The 24,174-nt window shown below is 39.2% G+C and overlaps 1 protein-coding gene across 6 annotated transcripts in view; it reads right to left on the minus strand.

Moving 5' to 3' along the window:
• HLCS (holocarboxylase synthetase) overlaps window positions 1-22,018 on the minus strand; it is a 114,723-nt gene extending 92,705 nt beyond the window's left edge. The window contains exons 1-6 of one of the 6 annotated variants that reach the window (XM_021405300.1): window positions 21,349-21,367; window positions 18,282-18,434; window positions 15,623-15,703; window positions 15,352-15,514; window positions 12,791-13,746; window positions 9,610-9,792 (exon numbers count right to left, since the gene is read on the minus strand). In XM_021405300.1, the coding sequence (XP_021260975.1) occupies window positions 9,610-9,792; window positions 12,791-13,746; window positions 15,352-15,403 (1,191 nt within the window). In that variant the 5' untranslated portion in view covers window positions 15,404-15,514; window positions 15,623-15,703; window positions 18,282-18,434; window positions 21,349-21,367. The other 5 variants (XM_021405270.1, XM_021405319.1, XM_021405310.1 and 2 more) reach the window with 5 other exon arrangements.

The following is a 24,174-nucleotide window of genomic DNA, read 5'->3' on the forward strand; positions in this document are numbered from 1 at the left end:
TATGTTTCACTTGTGAAGACTAAAACCCAAATGAAATAATCTTTTATAGGAAAGCTGTAGTAGAAAGAAAAACAAATGTCTGATTTAAGCTAGCAGCTGTTCTTTAATCAGTTCTTCACTACAAGAACTCCATAAAGTCAGCCAGATAGTCACATGCCAAATTCCATTCCCACTGCACCTGGAATTTCAGGATTTCCTCAACATGGCAGAAACCTCAAATCATTTCTTAAAATGAACTGTCACAAAATAAATGCATTTGTAAGTCAATCTCTTCTTATCAACTACTGACACAAGTCACACTTGAAATATTTTTTGCATTCTTCATATTCTCCAGAGGAAACATTTGTACAGCAAACTCTGAGAATAATGGAATATCTTCTAAATCAATGACAATGTTAAATAAACTCCCATCTTAATTTTCCAGAGTAAAATCAGCTCAATAAACTTAACTAAAAAGCTTTTTGTTCTGGATGATTCCTTTTCTCATGACAAAAAACTTCTTCATAAAGTATCAACAACATTACTGAGTAGCTGAATTGTCAAAGAACTGCTAACAATTAAGGAAATATATTCAGAAGATCTCAGTGAGATAAATACACTGTTTAAATAGCAGATAAAGTTTGCAGTTTGTCTTTTTTGAAGAACAGTATAATGATTGACTTGTATTTCCTCTTGCTTATTCAACTTTTACCTCTAATTGAAATACACAATCTTGTATCATCTAGTGATATTTTGTTTTAAAGTAAATATACAAAAGAAGCCCTAATTAAATTGTTAGATAACCATTATGATGATTTCCCATTGTGGAAACGTATCGTCATTTCTGAGCAACGGTAATGTGATAGCATCTCACAGGACTCCAGCTGATGCCAAGCCTGTTCTCATTTTCCCAGTCTCACTTACATAAATTAGCTACAGGCCCCACCAACAGTCAGAGAATCTCAAGTTTTTTAAGTTTGGAAATACTCCACTTTTGTCAGATCTTTACCAGTGAGGTCATAGCAAACGAATCAATGCCAAATTGCCACGGATCTCCAGAGCGTTTGTCACAAGTTATGGATTCTTGCTATCTAAAATCACCCATCTGCTCAAAGGCAGATGAACTCTGACTACGAAAGGTTTAATGATTACAACTTAGAGAGCGCTGAAACAGAATCCAAAATGAGCCATTTTAATTGAAGCCTTCGCATTAAGTTAGAATGTGTGCCTGTACTAGACACACAGCCGACACGAGTATGGATTAATTTGTCACTGTGGATTTCAGCATTTTTTTGTTTAGATTCTTACTAGCTCGAAGATTAACTGAAACCAAGAAAATTCAGCCTCACACACTGGCTAGCACCACTCTACACTGAATGACCTGCATTCAAGAAAGAGTATTCAATCCAAATGCTATTGTCTATAATTTCAGGGGTGAGAAGTTAACAGAAAAGATGAACACCAAGCTCAGAAATGTTTTAAATATATATCACATTATTATAGTTTCAGAATGGCTTATATCTTCTACTCTATTCAGTACAAAAAGTTCATGTCTACTGAAGAAAACGGTTCAAAGTATCCTGCATATTGATTTGAACTAAGCAAGCCCTGAAACAGGATAGAATAAACTTCAAAAAGTTGCACTTCGGTTAGATGCCAGCCCACGACAATTTCATATCAGAGCTGGTTCTACAATAAGATTAAATGCTCCCCAGTACAAAAGCACTAAATCTTAGTTCTCACAGCAGCGTAAAGACCCTTTCTATGGATATTACTATAAGCTAGGTATTTTCTTTCATTTCTCCAAGCTTCTTGTGTTTTCTAAGTGATTGTCAAAAACATTTATCAACTCAATACACAGTCAAAACTTGTTTACAAACTGTAATGCAACTCAAGTATGCTATTCACTACTACATGCCTACAAACGTGACTCACCATTGTTTAACATAAACAGCATATTTGCTGCTATCACATGAGAAAAAAAAACCACGTTCTTAACTAAAGAAGTGTAAAATAAAGGAAACGTTCACCACATTTCTTTTTACCCCCACCACCAATACATGTTAAGTATTCCCTGGAGTGTAATAGCAGAAAAGTGAAGGATAACTTTAGGAAGCAACCACATGGAATTACTTGGTTCCACTTGCAGAGTCTCCCTCATCTTTCATCAGGATTTCTTAATTGCAAATATTTTACCGTATTTTGACACTACATATCATTGATCTTGTGACATTTACAACACAGTTTTAAAATTGAGGAAATACTATATAGGCCAGTTGCTGCAAATACACACAGAAATTTTAATGCAAATCCATATACAACACAGTATGCATAAAATCTTTTCCATCCCTTCCATATTTTTGTCTTTTCAATGTGATCTCTAAATTCAGCTAATAAGTGACCCCTAGCGGTAAGGTACCTTTCCTCATTCAAAGAGCTGCATAAAAAGCCTCCACTGCTTCCAGCTTTTTAGCGGAATAGGGATTCTTGTTCATTTTAATGCAATGCCAACACTATTATAGTTGATCAATATTGAAGTCTCACAATGCTAGACAGTCTATTCCCTGGTGAATTCACTGAAAATACCTGCTGTACACCAGTCTTTCTTCAATCAAGAGATCCAAACAGAAGTATGAAGAAACACGCAAGTGTGAACAAGTAATTAGGAAATATTTTAGCCTTCTGATAATTACAGAGCCAGTAGAAGCAAACTTAGCTGTCAGTAAGAGCCTCTACTAAAGAGTTAGCATCTACAAAAAGCAATTTCTGTTAGATACTTAAATATTTTTCCCAAAAATTACCAAAAATCCATTTATAGTTTATTAGGTTTTTTGCACTATACGACAGGTTAAATATGCAGCCTCTGAACAGAGAGCCAGGAAAGCCTCGTTTCTTGTAACTGTGTCAAACAGTTTAAGCACTACACCCTTCATCACCTTTTTCTCCACACCCCCTCATACAGTTGCTATTATTATTTCAAATACCTCTCTTGCCTTGTCCCTCTTTCTCAACAGGGTCAGCAAGATACATCAAATATAAAAGTTTATTTTTCAGAACAAAATAAAAATTTTCAAAGTGAGATTTTAATTGATGACCTTTGTTGATCAAAGTAAACTATTTTTATCTGAAAAGAGCCAAGAATTTGTAATGTTGAATTCCCATTTGTAAATGTTGAATTCCCTTCAACATCTGGAGACAGAGGATTGCTCCTGTTTCTAGGCAATGAGAAAAGGTTCCAGGCAGCAGCAGAGATCTGAAAATTCAGAAACAATTTCCCTTCCTTGGCTCCTCCCTTATTTGTGGGGGACCATGAAGTAATAGGAAAGGAAGGAGGAAGTTCAACATAGCACTGATGTTCTTTCTGTGCTGCTTCCCTTAAGTTTGTCATGCTCCCATCATCTCTTTCAGCTACAAGGATGAGCACAGGCATCAGCAAATCTTCCAGTCATTGCTGTGTCCCATAAAATGACCTACTGTAGTTATACTTAGAGCTGGTATCACTCTACCTCATCTACCATATCCCCAAGTTCCCTTATCTCACCTTCCCCATGACAACCCCTTCCTTCCTCTACTGCAACAGTCAGTCCCTCACAAGTTACTACCTCATTAATACAGCCAGGACTGCCAGCTGGGAGGAGACAAGAATAAGGTGTGTGTTTTGGTCACAGAGTTATATTTAGGCAGAACTGGCAGACCTGTAAGAGGAAACTATGCAAATACAGGTACATAGAATAACAGAAAACAGAAGAGAATGGAGAAAGATGCACAATACTTACTCCACATCCATCTACCTTCTTCAAAAGCAACTTGGACACGGTCCTGGGCAACATGCTCTAAGCTGCCCTGCTTAAGCAGAGGGTTGGACCAGGTGACCTACAACAGGTCCCTTTGAACCTCAGCCATTCTGTAAAACAGGAATCTGCAGAAGCTTACTACCTCAGTCAGGGCAGAGATAGCTTTCAGATGAATGGTTTTCTATATTCCTCTGTCCAACAGAGCTCTGAAGTACCAAAGCACATGACAGTCCATTTGTATCCTCATCACCTTAACTGCTGCTGAACTACTGACAAATAGCTGTCCCCTCTTAGAGTGTCATTTTGTTCGGAACGATACAAAATCAACACAAAGTAGGGCATTTGACAGGTGCACCTTCACTTGCACTGTTACATCTACGTTACAGGTCTGTTTTTTTCCTGAATCAGCTTCACTGATAAAAGATATTTACCTTCTAGCCAAAAGACAAACTCAAAGCTTTCACATACAAAGACTTCTGGCAATAATGCAGAGGTCAATTGAAATGATAGTTATAATACATAAACAAAAGTAAAAAATTTTGGACAGAAACTATTCACCAGGGATCAAAAGATTGCTCACAACAGCATGCATTTCATTCACTGTTTTTCTCAGCTCTCAAGTTACTCCTGAGCTAAAGCAAGGAGCAAATTGCCTTTCTGGAAAAAAAAAATACTTCCAAAGGGCTCCTGTTTTTTGTCCCATTGGTTAAAAGACAAGAAAAATGCTTATACTTTGTGGATGATAGGAAAGAATAAGCAAGTCTCCTATTTTGTAGATGATACACTTTTAAGCACAAAGTTATCAGATAACAAGAAAAATCAGGCTTTTGAACTTTGGCATAACTGTTCCTGATTTTAACACTGGTAATATATATTTTTAAAATAGCAGTTTTGCAGTTGGACCTTAAGTTCTACAATAGGCACTAATACATATGGAAATATTTCAGAAAAATTGACTTAAAATGTACCCTGAAATCTATGTTCATTATAGTGTTAGCTAAGAGTTCAAATTTCCCATCCTCAAAGAAAGATTTATTCAGGATAAAGTAACTTCATACTCTCTTTGCTGACATAATGGACTTGGAATTTTAAAACAGCCGATGGCACCACAGAATCGGAGCTTAGAACTACAGCTCAAAATGTAAAACCGGTCCAACTGATTCTGCTTGAACGTACCTCAGTTATTCAAATACACAAAGTCACCTTTGCAGTTTGTTATCCGTTTGAGCATGGTATTCTGGATCTCAAAGTGTCCTCTAAAAGCAAGTTCCAAGTGCAATAGATGTTCATTTGCACTTTTAAGTTATTCTCTGTCTCTAATAAACAAAGGTTAAAGCTCCCAGATTCAAACTTCAGTCAATATCTTTGCATTGCCTATTATTCTGGAAAAATGTACTGTTTAAAAGATGGCTACTAGCTCAGCCAAAGCAATGAAGACTGATTGTATTTCATGATTTGGCTGCCATCCGTTTGGAAGATAATGAAAAAACTGACTCAGCCTAACACAGCCTGAGTTACTAGTCAAGTCTAAGAAGCTTCAGACTAGCAAATGTGTGGGAATAACATATTTCCTAATGGAGATAATCACTATTCTGTTAAATATCTCCCACTCTTTGAGGAGTGAATTCTTGTTTCAAGTTTCCATGAAACCTAGAATATGTTATGTTGAAACTTAGAGCAATAAAATACAATCCTAGCCTTTATTTCTGAAAAAAAATATCCTTTAAGATGGTAATGTGAAAGAGTAAATTTCTGAGTGTTGCAAGGCAAAGCTGCAGAAATAATCAGATCTCTATGCTTGAAGCTACCACTGAACATATGGGGGCCAGATAACAGGCATACAATGATCAACATTTGTTTAAACACTTAGATTTTACTAGCACTACAGTGACACAAAATTTTGTTTTTACAGCAAAGCACAAGTCTACAATTTGCTTAACTGTGTTATATCAGATCAAAGACAGCGGAAAAGTGCTGTATTTCAATATCCATACTTGTCACTAAAACAACTAAGACCAACAAGTTGTGTAGATCTAACTAAACTTTTAACCAACAAGTAATCTGCCTTTCAAACACTGCCTTCATTGTTGCTGTAGCACTATACCAATATAATGTTTTTCCACAGCTAAATGAATTTTAAAATGTCCACTTGCATGTATCAGAAGTAAACTTTCCTTGCAAGCCTTAGCGTAAAAAACTTTGCGATGAAAGAGTTGCCTTGAGAGTTGTTGCTTTCCAGGCCCATTATCTTACACTGTATTTACAAGAAAGAAGTTCATGAATAAAACATACATGCTATCATAGCAATCTTTCACCACCAACAGAAGCCAGCACTAGCTGAGGATTTGACTAGCATAATTCAACATGGTAAGATACAGACCTCTAAACAGACACACAATATCATCCATTATTCAGGTATTAGAGCAGAGGTGTCCAACCTTTTGCCTTGCCTGGGCTGCCCTGAGTTTTAAGAGGAATTGTTTAGGGCCACATATAAAATGTATAATGCATATAAGTAAAAATGTAAATATTTTATTAAAAAATTTTAAAAGAGCTTTTATTGGGATTCAAAGCCACAATATTACCAGAATTTCAATATCAAACTGTGGCCATTTTTAGAAATAGGTAAACAAAACAAACAATGAAGAAAAAAAAATAAAATTGAAAATCTCTGAGATATGGAAATCAATCACAGCATTGATATTATTTGAAAAGTGCCACACACAAAAATTGAGTAAGTTACATTTTCCAGTTTGACATCCGTCTGATATTTTAACTTCCTATTGACAAGTAACCTAAATATGTTGCCCCAACAGACGTAACAATGTGATCTAACTTCCATTGTTTAGAATCAGACATTCAACTGCTAAGAGTAAATGAGATTCACTGCTCAATTAGTACAGCCTCTAACTCTTCCTGTTTCCAGCTTCACTACAGAAAAGCTGGAGATCTCTGCCTGTTTCAGAACATCAGCAGCACGAATTATTTTAAAAGCTTGACCATTCTACCTCTAACATATTTTTCTTCAGTGATAAAATTATGGAATTTTCAATGTAACAATGTAACTAGCGTCAAAAGTTTAAATATTTCTTCCCAAATCTTTGACATTCTACCTCAGAATAGATTTTTGTTTCACATGGTAAAGGCAAAAAATATTAACATCTGTCTTTCCAATTCTTTATTCAAAGAAAATTAAATTTGAATGGAGGTTGCTTATGTGTTAGATAATTATATATTTGCTCATTTCTTCATACACTGAACTGGAGTTCTCCTTCTAAGACCTAGACTGTAGGCAGAAAGAACTATAAGTTAACAAAATTGCAATAATAGTGTAAAAAGACAGATTGTTCAGAAATTTGGGGCTGAGGAAAATACAGAAGATACTTACTCATTCAATAAAACCGAGTAAGTTTTATTTCAAGTCCACAGTGTAGAAGGAAATAGGTCTGATGGAAGTCATGAATTGATAAAGAAGAAAGGGAATGGCTAGGATAAACCAAATAAATCACATCGAACAGCAAACAGATCTACTGTAAACTGAAGCTTATGGATCAGAAAGAAAAAAAAATAGCTAAGTAAACTAGTAATTCAAAGAACTAAAAACAAGGACAAAAAAAGTTTTTTTTCTTAATGCAGTAGAAAGTAAAAAGCAAAAGCAAATTTTTAAACAGAGTTGTATAGATGCAAACTTCAGCTTGAAAAAAAGTGAATCAATGAACTGCCAGCTCTTAGAAAGGAGGAGCAGAACATTTGTTGTTCTTCTATTTTTGCCTAAGTGCCTGCTACTGGCAACTCCTAACAGGACATTATGAGCTTGCTTGATCATCAGCTGACTTATCACAGCATTTCTTAACACAGAGAATAGTAAAAAAACAAACAAACAAACAAAAACAGTCGAATAATCACATGTTGCCAATAAGGATAACTTGGTTAATCTCTCAGGAAAGGCAGATACTCTCTAATAAATCCCGGAGACCAGTACCACAAATACTTTCTATAGTGAAAAAAAAAAAAGGTCAAAATTCAAGAATAATAAAGCTTTCAAGGCAGTTCTTGCACTTCCCTTTCCAACATTCCTGACATACACTGTGACCTACATCTTGTTTAAGTATTTCTGAAATTATAGATACATTTCATTGTACACAGGAAAGTGAGAAAAGTTAAACGTTACATATGTAGAAAAATAAGTAACTTGTTAGAAGCTCATCTACTGCATATTTCTCACTTATTTTACTGTGCTGTTTCTTCATTATTAATTGTAGTTCTTACACACAAGTTGCAACTTCCTTTCACACAATATTCTGGAAATGAGTTATGGCCAAAGTGAAAATAAAACATACTACGGAGAAACAACATTTAAAAAATAATTTTGGTGTGAGATTTAACTATACAGTATGTATTTAAAATACCTCTAATGGACTGCAACCTGTAATATGCCACTAGATGGCAAGTTTGGATAGAAATTAGCTAACTTATTTTAATCACAGTATGAGTGCTTGAAAGTTGCAAGTGCATAGGAAAGATAATCAATCACAAAAAAACAGTGAAGGAAAAGAACACACACACACACACAAATATCAGTTCCATAAATACTAAATCTTCTGTACAAAGCATATCTAATATTAGTCAGAAAGGCAAAATGAGTTTTAATTTTCTTTTTGCATCTTCCACACAGACATAGAACTGATTCCTTTGAGTTTACTGCAGACAGAGAGACAAGTGCTTGTTTCAAATTTGCTCACAGACAGCTGTACTGACAGTAGCAACAACGAGAATCCATGATCTGGAGAAAGGCTGGGAAGGCAAGCAGGAGAGTAATGTCTTGGGAAAGTAGATTCCAGCTTATTCAAGGAATTGCTCGTTAGGATTCCTTGGAAAGAAACCACAGAGGGAAGGGTACCCAGGCAATATAACCAATTTGTAAAGTGTATGTATGAGGAATTTTTATAAGAACCACTCCGTTATGCAGGAAGACCAGGCTTGATTGGTTACACGGGGAGCTTTTCAATGAACTAACATTCAGAAAAAGAACATACGTGCAGTAGAAACAAGGACAAGCAATGCAAGATGTATATAAAAATATAACTTGGGTGCCTACAGATGAAATTCAGAAAGTTAGATATCCACCTGGAATTAATTTAGAGCTGGACAGTAGCAAGAAGGGATTACAATGATTTTCTCATTTCAAAGAAGTTATTAAGGGGACACCTTGGTGCACTGATGCACGGGGAAGAACCTAGTGACAGACACCGAAGAAACAGCTGAAGTACTCAAGGCCTTCTTCGCATTGGTCTTCAGAGGCAAAGCCAGCTCCTGAACATCAGTATGCATTGTCATGAAGCCGAACTCTTTCAGATTCATAGGGGCCAATGGAATTAATTGAAGAGAAATGAAAAAGAACTGGCTTATGCAATTACGAGTTAGTCTGGATCTGCTACTGATCTGCCTGTCACACAATTTTATGTGATTTGGACTTGATCTTTTGTTCCCAACCTATACAGAACTTTCCACCTGGTTTTAAATATAAACAATTCCTGTCATTTAAATTAGTTCTTTCTGCAGCTTACCACGGACTTAGGTTTGATACTCAGAACCACGTAAATACGCACAATTCTTAAAATATACAGTAAATATACCACACTTCCCCCATTGTTAAATGCAAAACTACCATAAACAGGTAATAAAACAATGACAGAATAGAAATTAAGCTTTTTGCTCATTTACCATAGAGCTCTCCAAACAAACCCATCACATAAACAAGCCATATTCAAAGTGAACACTGAATTTCCCTTGTTGTATAACTGTCAGCCAACTGAAACATAAGCAGAAGCCTTACCTCATCAGAAGAGAGAAGGTAAATTGGCGTTAACATAGGAATTTCACTTAATTCACAACTCAGGCCAAGAGATATCAGAATCTCCTTGAGAACTTCGTATCTCTTGGGATTGCTCATCTTAAGCAAATTAAAATCCTCTTCAGTTTGGATATCCACAGAATTGGCATCCAGTTCCAAATGCACCTGGGAGGATACGTGCAAAGAGAATTTAAAAAATCATTTTGCTGGATTACACATTCTAGAGTGGCAGAGAGAGTTGTGCACAACAAAAACAACACTGTCCTGACTGTGGCTGCTGAACTATCCAGCATAGCTAGTGTCATTTAAAAGTTTCTCACATCTTTATCATACCTACATTTTGGGTATTATCATCCTAATAAAAACTAGGGAGTATCTATCTACCTATATCTAAACATTCAGGGATCACAGTTGCCAGTATATAAAAATTTTCTCTAAAATCTACACAATAAACTGATCTTCTGAAGAAGTTCAAATATGTATACATTCACTAATTTAAACTCCTGCAAGAGAGCATCTTAGAACCAGCAGCAATATTGGTCGTATTCTGGCTTGTGCAAAAGCAGAATGACATTTATATTGAAAGACCTTTATCAGATGTTGCACAAGATCAGCAGAAGTCAGCCTGAACACATCCTTACTGTGTCACACACATTAAGTAGCCAACACTGCAGTTAAAGAAATGCCTCTGAACAGTAACTAAGAACCCCAGAACAAGAGTTTGTAGATCAACCCATCTCAGGGTTCAAGCAGGTGTTTAAGAGAAGAAAGGAAATACCTTTGAGGTCTACTTGTTTGTTTCAAAATATTTAGAAGCCTTTGTAGTAGTGTACCACTACATGCACAGTAGCATACAGTACTTTAATACTACATGAAACAACTACATGCACATATATTTGATGAAAATCAAAAGCTGTTGTGTTAATTTCTTCCCTTTTGCACATTTTAATGATGTTCTTCATCTTTTATTGATGATCTATTTCACTGAAATTCAGAGAAATTTGCTGAAGGTAGCCAGGATGGGTAGAACACATGGACAACAGAAGAGTACAGAAAAAACGGAAACAACTAGTCTCTGTTATAGAATATCTAACGGCTGATGTCACTGTCAGCTCCCTGAAAAGAAAACAATGAGGCTTTTCAAATCCAGACTGGAAGCCATTTGAAATTATAAAATGACACTCTAATCCTTTTAATCTGATTTTTGAATCTATACTGTAACATCTTTTTTTTTTTCTGGGGAAAACTTCTGCAGTATTAAGTTTTATTACAGCAGAAGAGTTAATTTAAATGGTACAGCAAAGCAGGTTTCACCATGGAACAAGGAGCAGCCACTGCTTGAGGAATAGCTGGGCATTGGTTGGTGAGCACTACACTGTGCACCACTTGTTCTGCATACTCTTACATCATCATTATTTTCCCTTCCTTCTCTGTCCTATTAAACTATCTTTATCTCAACCCATGAGTTTTAATTTTTTTCCCCTGAATCTCTCCCTCTCTACTTCTAAGATGTAGAATGTTACATAGTTAAAAGATTAAATCCTGAATGAAGGATTGGTTCAGTTCAGTTCTGTGCACCTCAATACAGAAAGGACACTGAGGTGCTGGAGCAGGTCCAAAGAAGGGCAACAAGGCTGGTGAAGGGCTTGGAGAATATGCCCTACAAGGAGAGACTAAAGGAACTGGGGCTGTTTAGTCTGGGGAAGAGGAGGCTGAGGGGAGACCTCATTGCTCTCTTCAAATCCCTGAAAGGCAACTGCAGTGAGTGTGTGGCTGGCCTCTTCTCACTGGTGACAGGATGAGGGGAAATGGCCTCAAGTTGCGCCAGAGGAGGTTTAGGTTGGATATCAGGAAAAACTTCTTTACAGAAGGGGTTGTTAAGCACTGAAACAGGCTCCCCAGGGAGGTGGTTGAGTCACCATCCCTGAATGTGTTCAAAAACCGTTTGGATGTGGTGCTCAGGGACACGATTTAGTGGTGGGTTGTTAGTTATGACAGTATGGTTAGGCTGCAGTTGGATTTGATGATCTTGAAGGTCTTTTCCATCCTCAGCAATTCTACAATTCTAACTCGGGGAAAAAAAAGAATAATCAAGTGTTTTCAGTTGACCAGACCTTTCCACTCCTCACCAAAATTATAAGCATATATTACTGACTGAAAACATGCTCATCAACTTTTAGAAAGCAAAAAAGGTTAATTTAATATTTTAAGTTGTTTAACTTTTGATTGTATATAGAAGAAATACATCCCATATGAATAAAACTGTGGGGAGGTTGTTTTGGTTTTGCTTTTTTAAACTACAGATCAGCAAGGCTAACACCCATTTGGAAATTACCTTTATCCAGAACTCTACTAAAGAAAGCATGGCACAGTTTAGTTCATTCACAGTGCTGGTATACAAATAGGGTTAGGGAAACAATACCGGAAAAATAGTACCAACAGATCTAAATCAACAGTGGCATTTCAGCACCATCAGAGACTAATCTTTATTATAGCTACTTGTTCATGCAAGAAATCGTTGGCAGTTTTTTGTATACATTGTATGCAACAATAATAGAGTCTGGAACTTTTCTTATGTACTCTTTCCAAAAAGATCTGGCTACCTTATTCTTACAACTTAAAAGGAAAATCTTTTAAAGTTTCTTGCATGTTTTATTTTACTTCCTCTTCTGACTCTCCATCACATTTTGTATTTTTGTATGGAAGTTTTTATTTTGTCAGTACAAGCTTCTACCCAGAGTTCACCAATAACTCTGCTTTTCCTGTTCCCATTTCCCAAAGTCTGCAAAGTGCACAGCTGTAACACTGTGGATCTTCTGGCAGCAGAAGTGGATAGCTCTGCTTCTGAAGAGTCTTCCTTACTATGCTCATCTGTTGTCTCCTCTAACCATCCACAGCAACTGTGCATGACCTACATGTGCATGGCTACATCGTGAAAACAAGAACCTGGAACAGCAGTGACATTTTTCTACCATTCTTTAGGTTTCCTGAGGATCAAGGGAACACCGTTCTGTATTCAGAATCCTTGTACATTCACTAAGACACATATCCATATTTGCCCCTTGACAAACATCCCAAAAAGCATGCCAGGGCAACAAATGAATTTTTTTTAGAACAACACTGTGTACCAATGAGCAAATTAATGCTTTTGCACACACAGTACCTGAGAAAGAATGGCTTCTCCTCCATTGTCTCCATAAGGCAGATGAACAATAACTATATCTTTGTCAGCATTATTTAAGCAACTCAATGGCTTCACTTTGTTGCTCCCTTCCTTCATCCCTACCTCAAAAATACAGCCACTGATCAAAAGATTTAATTTAATTTCAGTACTGTCTGGTTTAGAGACCAGTAATTCATGAACAGTTTTCTTGAGTTTGTCTTTTCTCTTTATTTGTATATCATCAAATGTAAAAGAGGAAGACAACCCTAGAATCTTTCCACCTTTAGATAAAAACTTCATAAACTGTTTTTGGTTCTTCTCAGAAATAGGCTTCTCTGTGGCAATGATCAACAGTAGTGAATTATCAATCCATGGAGCTTTCAGAACTTGTTCCTCATGCAGCTGGTAGATGGTGTAGCTGTCTGTATCAATGCATTCCTGAATGATTGATTTTACTTGCTCAAAGTCCACTTTGGCAGTTCCAGAGCCAACATAAATCAATATATTCGGGGGCTTTCCAGCAAGGTTTACTCTCTTTATTCCTGTTGCTAAACAATCACCATTCTCTTCCAGTTTGCTACTGCAATCGTCTGGAAGTTCTGGAATGTCTTCCACAGAGGCAAATCTGACCGATTCAATAGTGCTGTTTTCAAGTTGCAGACATTCACGACAGCTGGAAAGATGCAAGTGATGATGTTCTCCAAAACCTGTCTCTTTGTCAGATAGGCTGCTGGATTCATCTTCATGCTCATTTTCTTTCCCTAGCTTAGATTTCTCTTCTTTTGCCTCTGTATCACCTTGTCCTGCAGACTCAGCTACTCCCAATTGTGTTTTAACAGTAGTCCCAGAAGTAGCAGGAATTACTTCATTCATCTGTGTAACGCTTACACTCCTATCTTTCATAGATGGTGTCACCTGTTTTAACTCACTCAGAGTAGTTTCTTGTAAATGGACAGCTGAAAGAGTTAAAGAATGAGGAGTTATAACAACTATATTAGAAGATCTACAATGAATATCACTGTATCAGCAGAATCAAGGCTTAATTTCAGTACAAGTCTAGAATATCACAAATTTTATCTATTTGCCACATCAAAACCTACACCACTCCCTTGAAGAGAATAAATTTATACTCATAGAACAAGTCATTGACTACAATGACTATTTGTTTCAGGAAAGTCTGGCTGAGAGTGTAACATTTGTTATTTATAGGGAACACTTTAAAAACCCCACTAAGATTCATTAGCAGTGCACAAATCTTTGGAGAAAAATAAAACCTGACAACTACCATATGTGATTCAGACATGCTCTTAACAGAAGAGCAGTAAATGGGAAGAAGGTAAGGAAGTTCTCATAAAAGTATCAGCTTGTCAGTTTTTGTCTGTGACTAGAAAAATGGACCAAATAAAGCAAGGGAAGTACCTTTGGAAAAATACTGATCTGTTAAGGAGGGCAGAGTGGAAAACTGCTGTTATTTTGAAACGAAAGGTTTTGAAATAAATTGTTTTGAAATAAGCTATTAAAGTCATGATATTGGGTAAGATGCAAATACTGAACCATGGCTCTTACATTGTCAAAGGCAGTAAAATAAAAGCTTTGCATAAATGAAAAAAAGGAATAGATACATCTGGACTGTAGAAAGGGAGACCTAATCAGCTATAGCAATACAAGTGAGCTAAAAATCCAAGTAAAAAAAAAAAATTGCAAATCTGAATTCCTTCCCCTAAAAAGAATAGAAATGCAAAGATAAAAATGTCCTGGGTAACCACAAACGAAAAAAGAAGGGCAAAGATACCTACCGTGAGTAAAACCTGTAGAGCCAAGTAAGTGAGAAAAATTACTCTTCATACAGTAATTTATTTCTTTCCGTTTCTGAGACACAGAAATACAAGGGTTGCTCCTAAAGTAATGCCTCCTATTTTATTACGTTGGCCCACAATGTCAGAGGCAGATGGTGGTGGTATGGTAGCAGGGATTGAACCTTCCCCCCAGTATTCCATTACATTTTGTTGCCATATGACAGATGGCAGCAGAGAAGCAGTCTGACAAAATGGCGCCTGACATGGGTGTGCATATAAAGCAAAGGTGTGTTATTCAATTCCTCCATGTGGAAAAAAAGGCACCCACTGACATTCATTGATGCTTGCTGAACATTGAAGGAGACCAAACAGTGGATGCGAGCACAGTGAGGGGCTGGTGTTGCATTTCAGCTGTGGCAAGAGCAACAACAGGTCACCTCTGCTGGAACAGATATCTATGAGCATGTCATATAGATTTTTGTTCATCACTGACAAAACTGTATAGCTAATTGTGGTGAGTGTGTTAAGAAATAATATTTCGTAGCTGCGAATTTATCAAATAGCATTATTGTGCTGTTTGTCTCTGTTGTAGTTTCCATGAAAGTAAGTAGGAGGCATTACTTTCAGAGCAACCTCTGTACTACATGTCAAAGTACGCAAAAAGTGATTGAATCCATCTCCGCTACCATAAGGCCAAATGCTTATTTGCACAGCTCTAAAACAAACACGTTTTACCATTAAAAACAAATATGTGAAAATACTCACAAACAATCTTGTATGGAACCATTCCATTATCCATCTGAAGCCTGTCTTCCATGAATGCTATTCCAAGGTTACTGAAATTATCTACACTTGCTTCAGCAATTAATTTATAAGGTTCCCCAGGTTTATAGGCCAACGGTAAACAATAGTCAGACCACTTCACAATCTAAGAATAAACCATATGCATGTTTTTCAGCTTGAAAAGGCTACAGAAAAATACAAAACATACAGTATTATGCTTCTGCAAGATTGACTGCAAGTAAAACTGCCTTACCTTCTCTAAAGATTCTGGTGTGAAAAAACATCACAACAACAGGCAGAGCCACAGGGATGTTACGAAAGCAAACCGGCACAACTGGCAAATTCAAGTGTCAAAAGTAACATTATTATTTTATCAGAAGCATTAAGTAAGTGCACAAGATTTAAGTTGCTTGGTGCCTTAAGAATTCTGGTCCCTAGAAAAGCATTATGGGACACACTTGGGCTTCTCTTCTCAGAGGTTTGTTAAACCCTAACATACACGTTTCACTCGCTATTCCTGACCAGCTTTTTCTTCAAGTGCTATGCTACTGCCATATCTCTTTGGCCAGGAATTCAACAAGCAGGCAACCAGTCTTAGACACTCAGAGTACCTAAGAATTCAGAGTATCCTGGTTTCGTGGCTATGAAAACCTTAATCTCCTGTCCTTCTCTGCACACCTTTCAAGCCAAGTCTTCCAGTCTTCTCTTTTCTTCATCATGTGACTTTGGGCTACTCCGCATGGTGGAAGTTAAGAGTCATAACATTTTTAAGACATCCTTTCTTACCCAGAGAACACACAGAAGCAGCTAACATCCACATGTTACCTGTAAACTGTGAGAATATATCGACGCTTTTACCTTTTCTCCATGGCACCGAGTAAAACATCAGGCATACTAACAAGTAAAAAGTAGTTACTGCTGTCTAATATGAATAAAGTGAATAAACAAAAGAGCCTCTCAAAGTTAGGCTGTTGCCAAGACATATGACCTGAAATCCTGCTAATGCAACAATCCAGAAAAGAGAATTGTTTCAAGCCAACGAAGCTTTCCTGCTACGACTGGAAATCTTCACTGAAATTCTGTCGTAACACAGAACAAAAGGCTAGCTCTTAGTAAAAGATGAGAAATTATTTATACTCCCGCTTTACGGATCCACCTCAGTTTCAGCAGAAACCAGTGACAGATCACCGGCAGCTATTCAAAGAACATCTCTTCTGTCAAGATAAACTTGTAGGCCACAGGAGCAATCCATTCTTATAGTCCCTGTCTATGTCGAAAGCTATGCCAGAGGTAGCAGAACTAAAAGCACTTCTAGTGAAGTGACACCTACACAGAAGAATAATAAACACACAAAATAAAACATCAGTCCTTTTCCACTTTAATTTCAGTCTTTTATCTGGATTATTAATTTCCAGTTTGATAAATTACTCATTAATGCCTATAAAAGAATGCATTCTTTTTTCATTCTAATGAAAACGTAAACAAAAGAAAAAAATCAACAAGATTAAAAAAAAAAACACACCCAAAATAACCACCCACAACTCTGCCTAATAAAAAATCCCAAAAGAGCAGCAAATCAGCGCTTCAACCCAGATGTTGCTTTTGCGGACCTGCGTTATGAGTCTCCCCTAGCCTTCTCCTGAGTTGGGCCAGCACTCTCTAGGTGAACTCTGAGACAAGATGAAAAGCAAAACAACAGGTATCTGATCTAATTTATCTCCTACAAGCAGAGCCCACCTGGATGGCTTCCACTGACTTACACCAAAGACAAAAAAAAAAGCCATCTACAAACCAGCTAGTGTGGCTACTGCTTTGAGGCCAGCTGGGACCAGGCTTCAGCAGGAAAGGTTTCAGTTCAGAACAAACTTCTTGTACCTCTAGTCCTCACTGTCTGATCTTCATGGAGATAATGATTTTGCCTGGTGAAGCACCTCACCTGGACATCATTCCTCTAGAAGACAAAGACTAACATATTCCATTAGTGTGCTCTGTTCTCAATTCAGAGGCCTACATGGAGGTACTAAAATCAGGTTGCAGATATATCTGGAATTATTCCCATTCCTGGCCCGTCCTTCTGTTCCTGCACTCAGGCTCAGTAAGTCACCAGACACTCTGCTCTTTATATTCACTACAGCAGAAGGCTCCCAGATCATCTCTCTGAACACACTGTCTGGAAAATGCATGCTCCTCATCCAGGGGAGCTGAAGAACCACAATTACTTACAGATGTGACAGGTTTCCTTTAACAACTAAAAGTACCTGGTAACCTGACGCCAGAAAGTAAGGATGACAGATGATTCTGTGGGGTGCTAAGTAGGGACAATTCAGAAGGACACCTTATTAGCCCCCTCCAGATAGTGATCCTAGCTTGTGGCACAGCCTATTTAATGGAGAACTCTCTCAATTTTACGCTACTCCAGCAATCAGACCAGATGTTTTACTACTGTCTACCCAGAGATGCATGCATGCCTTTCCACCTCTTCTCTCCTTGCCTCAGTGAGCAATGACATCCATTCTGTGCCTCAACAACATTTTGTCAGTATTATGAATTAAAGGTCAAACATTATTTGTAAGTTTCAAAGAAGTATTGCCATTTCCCAACTGCATTTTACAGAAATACAAAGAAATTAAGAATTTGATTTTATCAAAGTCTATAGAAGTGAGGCCAAAACTATCAAAACGTATTTAAAATCAAATGCTGATACATTTATTTGAAGTACAAAATAGAACTACAGTATTAAAAATGATCGTTTAATGACTAGATTACATTTTTATTCCCAATAACATTATAAATGTACAAAATCTGTGATTTGTTTCCTTCAAGTGTTTAAAGTTATGCCTACTTCTATGTCCATGTCAATGCTAGACTTTGCACTACTACTTTCTTTACGTAAAACAAAGAGAAGTGCTTACCTCTTTTGAAGAGACAGGTAATTTCTGCAAGTTGTCTGCCTGAGCTGAAATGCTTTCTGTCACAAAAGCTATATGTTCTGTTTCGAGTAACTTATCAGGATAAATAAAAGGAGAAATGAGAAGTAGACTCCATCTGTTTAAATCATCGAGGAGCTGAAAGAAACAGGAAAGGAAACGTCTCTAAATGGAACATCTGATTTAATAATTCTTTTTTGAATTTTCCCCAGACCAAGTTCAAATCTAACTCTTCAGCTTTACATGAACAGTCTCTACAATTTCACAAAGAAAACAACTTCCTATAAGGAAAAAGGGGAAATTGTCCTGAACCATTAAGAAGGGACATGTTAAAAGTAAAATAAAAATTTACCATTCAAGCTTTCAAGACAACTCAGATTCCAGCATTCAGCTTTACAGTAGAAGTATGCAGCTGAGTGGGCCACTGAAGACACCTGTGCTATTGGCACTGTGGCCTCTGTAGGCCATTTGCCACTGGACTCTGCCTTTGGCAGTATCTTTCATTCAACCCAGTCCTCCTCTCTCACTCACACTGCAGCCTGCCCTGCCTCCTCCTTCCATCTCAATGCTGTTTCCTGATGGCTGAAGAGCACTGCTCAATCTTTTGTAGAGAATGACAAGGCAGTCACAACACAGCACACAGAGACAGTCAGCATGGTGCCACTACCTGGCTAGCGATCAGATGGCAATCATTACAATTAGGTAACAATTCTCCGGGAAACAGTCCCACAGCTAAGTAGTACACACTGTCTCTACATCCATCTGCCAAAAGATCCATCAGCCTGTGAGCCACAAATGACCAGAGGACTGCATATTACATGGGTCTAATATTTAGGATAGCTAACTTATAGTTCCAGGACTTTTTTTTGTAAAGCCAGTTTGGTAAAGATAGTTTTATTTTTGTGGATGCATACAGCCTCCTAAAAATTAGTACAAAATCCTAATCCTAAAAAATGATTTAAAGAGTACCCTCTCCTTTTATTTCAAAGTATTAAATCTTCATGTACTAGCACCTAAATAAGTAACTCAGTATGTAACTCTAAACATAAAGTAATAAATCTTTCAAGGTAAGTTTGCCCTTATCCACTTAGTAGACCACTGGGCAAGTACTCTTCTTCATTAAATTATAAAAATTGTTCCCTTTCTTGTCCTCATCAAGGAGCAAATAAAGCTCAGTAGCTGGCATCAGTACACAAAAGAACTGAATTAAAAACCTCAGAATTACCCATAGCATCTTATATCCAATTTTGTGTAGATACTGCATTGAAGTTTCCCCCCCCCACACCATATTTTAAAAGTGGAAAACATTAGAAGAAATAGCTATTTTAGTACCACTACACTAGAAACACATGCTTAGCATTCCTTCAGTAACTTTACATAGAAGCATGAGAGAATTTCCATAGAACATACTACATGTCTACATGACTCCACACGTAAACAGAAACACTGCAGTATTAAGTCTTGCTTGCATAACTAAAATTCAAGAGGACAGTCTGGCTAGCTTGCCATCCAACCAGCTTTTCTGAGCATGGAAGCTGCAAGAACAAATACTGCTACCTTCCACAGGAAAATGAACCAAACTAATGAACCTTTGTATTACCTTAAAGATTCAGTTTGATTAATGGAGGAAAAAAAAAAGAAATTTGGTAGGTTGCTATTTAGAAACCAATATAGCTCAGCTAGCTTTCTAGAAGCAAAAAGCATGACAGTTATCCTTTTTTTTCCTCCGGTGTTCAATGGATGATGCAGCATTCCACAGCAATGCTGCCTCAATCTGTAATACAGTTAGGTCAGAGCCCTCGTGTGTCACAGGAACAGGGTGTAGGGTGGCAGGCCTTTTGCACAGGGACTCTGGCAAATGCAGCTTGTAACTTCCAATGCATATTTTTAAGAGACAAATACATTGTGAATAAGAGCATTGGCTTTACGTCAAACATCAAGCCAAGATACGGTTTCCTTGAGAGTTTCCTAACTCACACAAACACAAATAAACTGACAAGCTTATAAAGTCAGTCTGCATGAATAGGATAGCAGACAAAAAGAAATGTGCTTCGAATGCAAGGACTGGGGAGAAGCTATTTCAGAAATGAGCAGAAGTGGAGCAATGAAAGCACAGACTGGTAGAAATATGATTTTTAGAACAATAATCCAAGGCTATTTACACAGAACTTTTATGAAGACAGGTAAACTGATTTTGTTTTCAAGGACTTCATACGAGTTAACAACTGCTTAACTGCCCTGTGAGAGATTCTGTCACAGTCTCTTCTAAGTATGAAACAATCTGATCGCTAGATAGCAAGAGACTACTTTTGAATCCATTCCATTCACACCCTTACTTGCACTTGCACTGAAACCAGCCTTTCTGACCACTTAACTTCACAGAATATCTCGAGTTGGAATGAAGCCACCAGGATCATGGAGTCCAACTCTGGGCTCCACACAGGGCCACCCAAAAATCAGACCGTATGTCTGAAAAGCTTTCCTGCTTCTGGAAAAGCCTTAGCCAACCACATATTTCATAAACACATCTCACTAACACACATTTATGCAAAACGCATAAAAACTGAAGTAACTTCCACAAGCACACGTACAAATCTGAAAATCGGCAAAAACAGGAGATCAAGACGACGTCTGCCCTCAGCGTTACTCTGGCATCTAGTTACAAATTCAGATAAGCCCAGTCTTAATTCAAATAAATCAGGTGATCGTCGGGAGGAGGGGTGCCCGAGGAGTTCCATCGCTAAACCTTCAAGGCTGGCAGCAAGCTTAGCATGTCATAAAGTAAAACTGAAACTACGTGGAACTTCTCCAGGTGCTGCGCGCTTCCCTTCCACCACCCTCCCCTCTCGCTGTCCCTCCGTACAAACGCGATTTTCGCAGATCTTGTTTTTCGCATCACGTTTCCCTCAACCGAGGTAACGTTTTGTACCCAGAGAAGCATGCAGTTCTCCAAAACAAAAGCCGTATTGGTGAGGATAGTTTCCCTGCCCGAGGCTAACCGACCACTGACGGGCGAGGACAGCCCGGCACAGCCCGGGGCGCAGACACCCACCCCCTCCCTCGGGGCCACGGCCTCCGTCGCCACGGTAACAGGGGGGGCCGCTGCCCACGCCTCCCCCTCCCCGCCCCGCCCGCTCCCGTATATACCTGCGTCTCGTCCGTGAAGAAGACTTTGTTTCCTATCCTGAGGCAGACGCGCTCCTCAAGCGGCGCCGACCTGCGCGGCGGATGCGGCGGATGAGCCGGAGGCGGCGCAGGGCCGGCGGAGCAACAGAAGATGAAGGAGCAGCGGGAGCGGTGGAGGCGGCGCACAGTGCGACGGATGAGCGCGGCCGAACAAGGCCCCCAGCGCGCCCATAGGTAGAGGTAGCAGAGCGTGATCAGCATGGCGGGCGTCTCCCCGCCCCCCCCCGCCCCTAGCGGCTGGCAACGGCCGAGCGGAGCCTCCGCGCCGCCTCCCGCCCCGCCTCAGACCCCGCCCGCTGACCGCCCTCCTCCCCTCCCGCGCCGCATTCGCTGGAGAGAAAGGGGCGAACGGGCTGGGCGAGCCGTTGCCGCTCTGATTGGTTGCCGGCGGCGGGGGAGGTGCGTGCGGCTGTAGCGGTCTGTCCTCGCGGCTGTCTGAGGAGTCCCGCGCGGTGCGAGGGCGTGCTGTTGGGTGGAAGTAGTGTTTGGTGCCGCAGAAGGTGCGAGATTGTGCTTGAAACAATGTGGCACGGAAAAAAAAAATCAATGAAAAAAAATAAATGATTATCTTTGAAGTCTCTTCCAACCCAAACGGCTCATTCTGTGATTCTACTTGCAGTGTAGCATTGTGGGTTATGAGCTCTGCTGTGCAGCCCTACATGTCTCATGTTCCTATCTGCGATGAGGATGCAATTTGGAGGACTAGGCTCATGTTTCTGCTATACAAATTTGTTTCTTATCCTGCCAGCTGCATGGGATGGATTATACAAAAGTGCACCCAGCAGACCAGCATATGTATTTATTAATTTCATCCCACACAGAAGTGGGGAATGATTCTCATCTTTCTCAAATGACTTCACATTGCCACCTGAGCTTATTTCAGTGCCTGCTGCACCTTTTGGGAGCAGTATCTCCCAGTCAGAAACACCGCAGGTGGAGCGATGGACCTCAGGTCCCACCTGTGCAACAGGACTGCCAGCAGAGGGTACAGCAGCAACAAGATGACATGTTTGTTTTCATTTGATTCAACTGAACCATCAAATGAGAAACATGAAATCACTACTTCAAGGGGCATTGAAGCTGATTAACTGTCATTGAACTGATTAAGAGTGTGGTGGGGAACAAAATTATACAATGTGTCATGTGTGCTACAGACACAGCTTGCCACTAGACCAGAAGCCAAGGCAGCTTACACAAGGTATCCGCTACCCCTCTGGCACAGCCATGAAAGTTATTGAGAAAGTCTTACATCTTATATGAAAAGTCTAGTGTGGTCACAGCACTGAGCTCTGTGCAAAGAGCACATGTATCATACAGCACATACACTGTTGAATATGAGTCAACAGTGTGCCCTGGCAGCTAGGAAAGCCAGCTGTACCCTGGGGTGCATCAAGCATGGCATTGCTAGATGGTTGAGGGAAGCGACTGTCCTGCTCCTATGCTGCTCTCTGCAGCCTCACCTTGAGTACTGTGTCCTGTTTGGGGCAGCACAGTACAAAAAGGACATCAAACTATTAGAAACTGTCCAAAGGAGGGCTACGAAGATGGAGAAGGGTCTAGAGCGAAAAATGTATGAGGAGTGACTGAGGCCTCTCAGTGTGTCCAGCCCAGAGCAGAGGAGCCGAGGGGAGGCCTCATGGCGGCTGCAGCTCCTCACAGGGAGCGGAGGGGCAGCGCTGAGCTCTGCTCTCTGGTGACAGTGACAGGGCCCGAGGGAACGGCATGGAGCTGCGTCAGAGAAGGGGCAGCTGGGGGTTAGGGAAAGGGTCTGCACCAGAAGGCAGTGGGCATGGAAAAGGCTGTCCAGGACAGTGGCCATAGCACTTGCCAGGGTTCAAGAAGTGTCTGGACTACACTGAGACATAAGAGCTGATTTTTGGTTGGTGCTGTTTGGAGCCAAGAGTAGGACTCATTTGTCCTTATGTGTCCCTTCCAGCTCAGGATATTCTATGCTTCTATGACTCTCTGATCACCCTGATCCCAGTGGGTATTCAGTGAGTGAGTGAAAAGAGAGGGAGAAAAGAGAAGAAAATACAAAAAAGCTAGAAGAAATAATGACACCAACATGAAGTAGTTTCAGCTGGATGATATGCAATAAACATTTCCTGAACAGGACATGAAGCTACATTGTTTTTTATTATTCTAAACTCAAGGGCTGGTATGCCCTCAGAAATTTACTAAAATAGGTATTCTAAAATCACAGTGTCCTAAAAGGGTCGCTATCAACATCACAGCGGCATTTTAGATAAACAAGGAGCACACTGGCCATGTGCATTTTAGCATGGGGGAAAAAAAAAAAATCAAAAAACACCACTAGTACTACGACATTTTTCTTCTTTTTAAATCTGCACCCACAGTGGAAGCTTATCCAAAATGACAGAAATCTCTGACATAATTTTGATTTCCACAGCGCATGACTGAAACAGTTAACAGTTTCAGCTGGACAGTCAAACAATTTAAACAGTTCCCTCCCTTCATCTCAAGCCCAAGAATTATCAGTGTGGTGGCACTGCTACTATGTCCCATACATATATTCTATAGAGAGAGGAACAAAGTCTCTAGTAGTCCTAATTTTCCATTATACACTGTTTCTTTATGTGGCTTTATCTTACAGAGGAAGTCAAAATACTTACACAGGCACACTAAAAGAAAGAAGACAAGCCAAGTGTACACAGCCTCAAAAGAAAGCTCT

This window comes from Numida meleagris, chromosome 1 (genome assembly GCF_002078875.1).
Source record: "Numida meleagris isolate 19003 breed g44 Domestic line chromosome 1, NumMel1.0, whole genome shotgun sequence".
NCBI lineage: Eukaryota > Metazoa > Chordata > Aves > Galliformes > Numididae > Numida > Numida meleagris.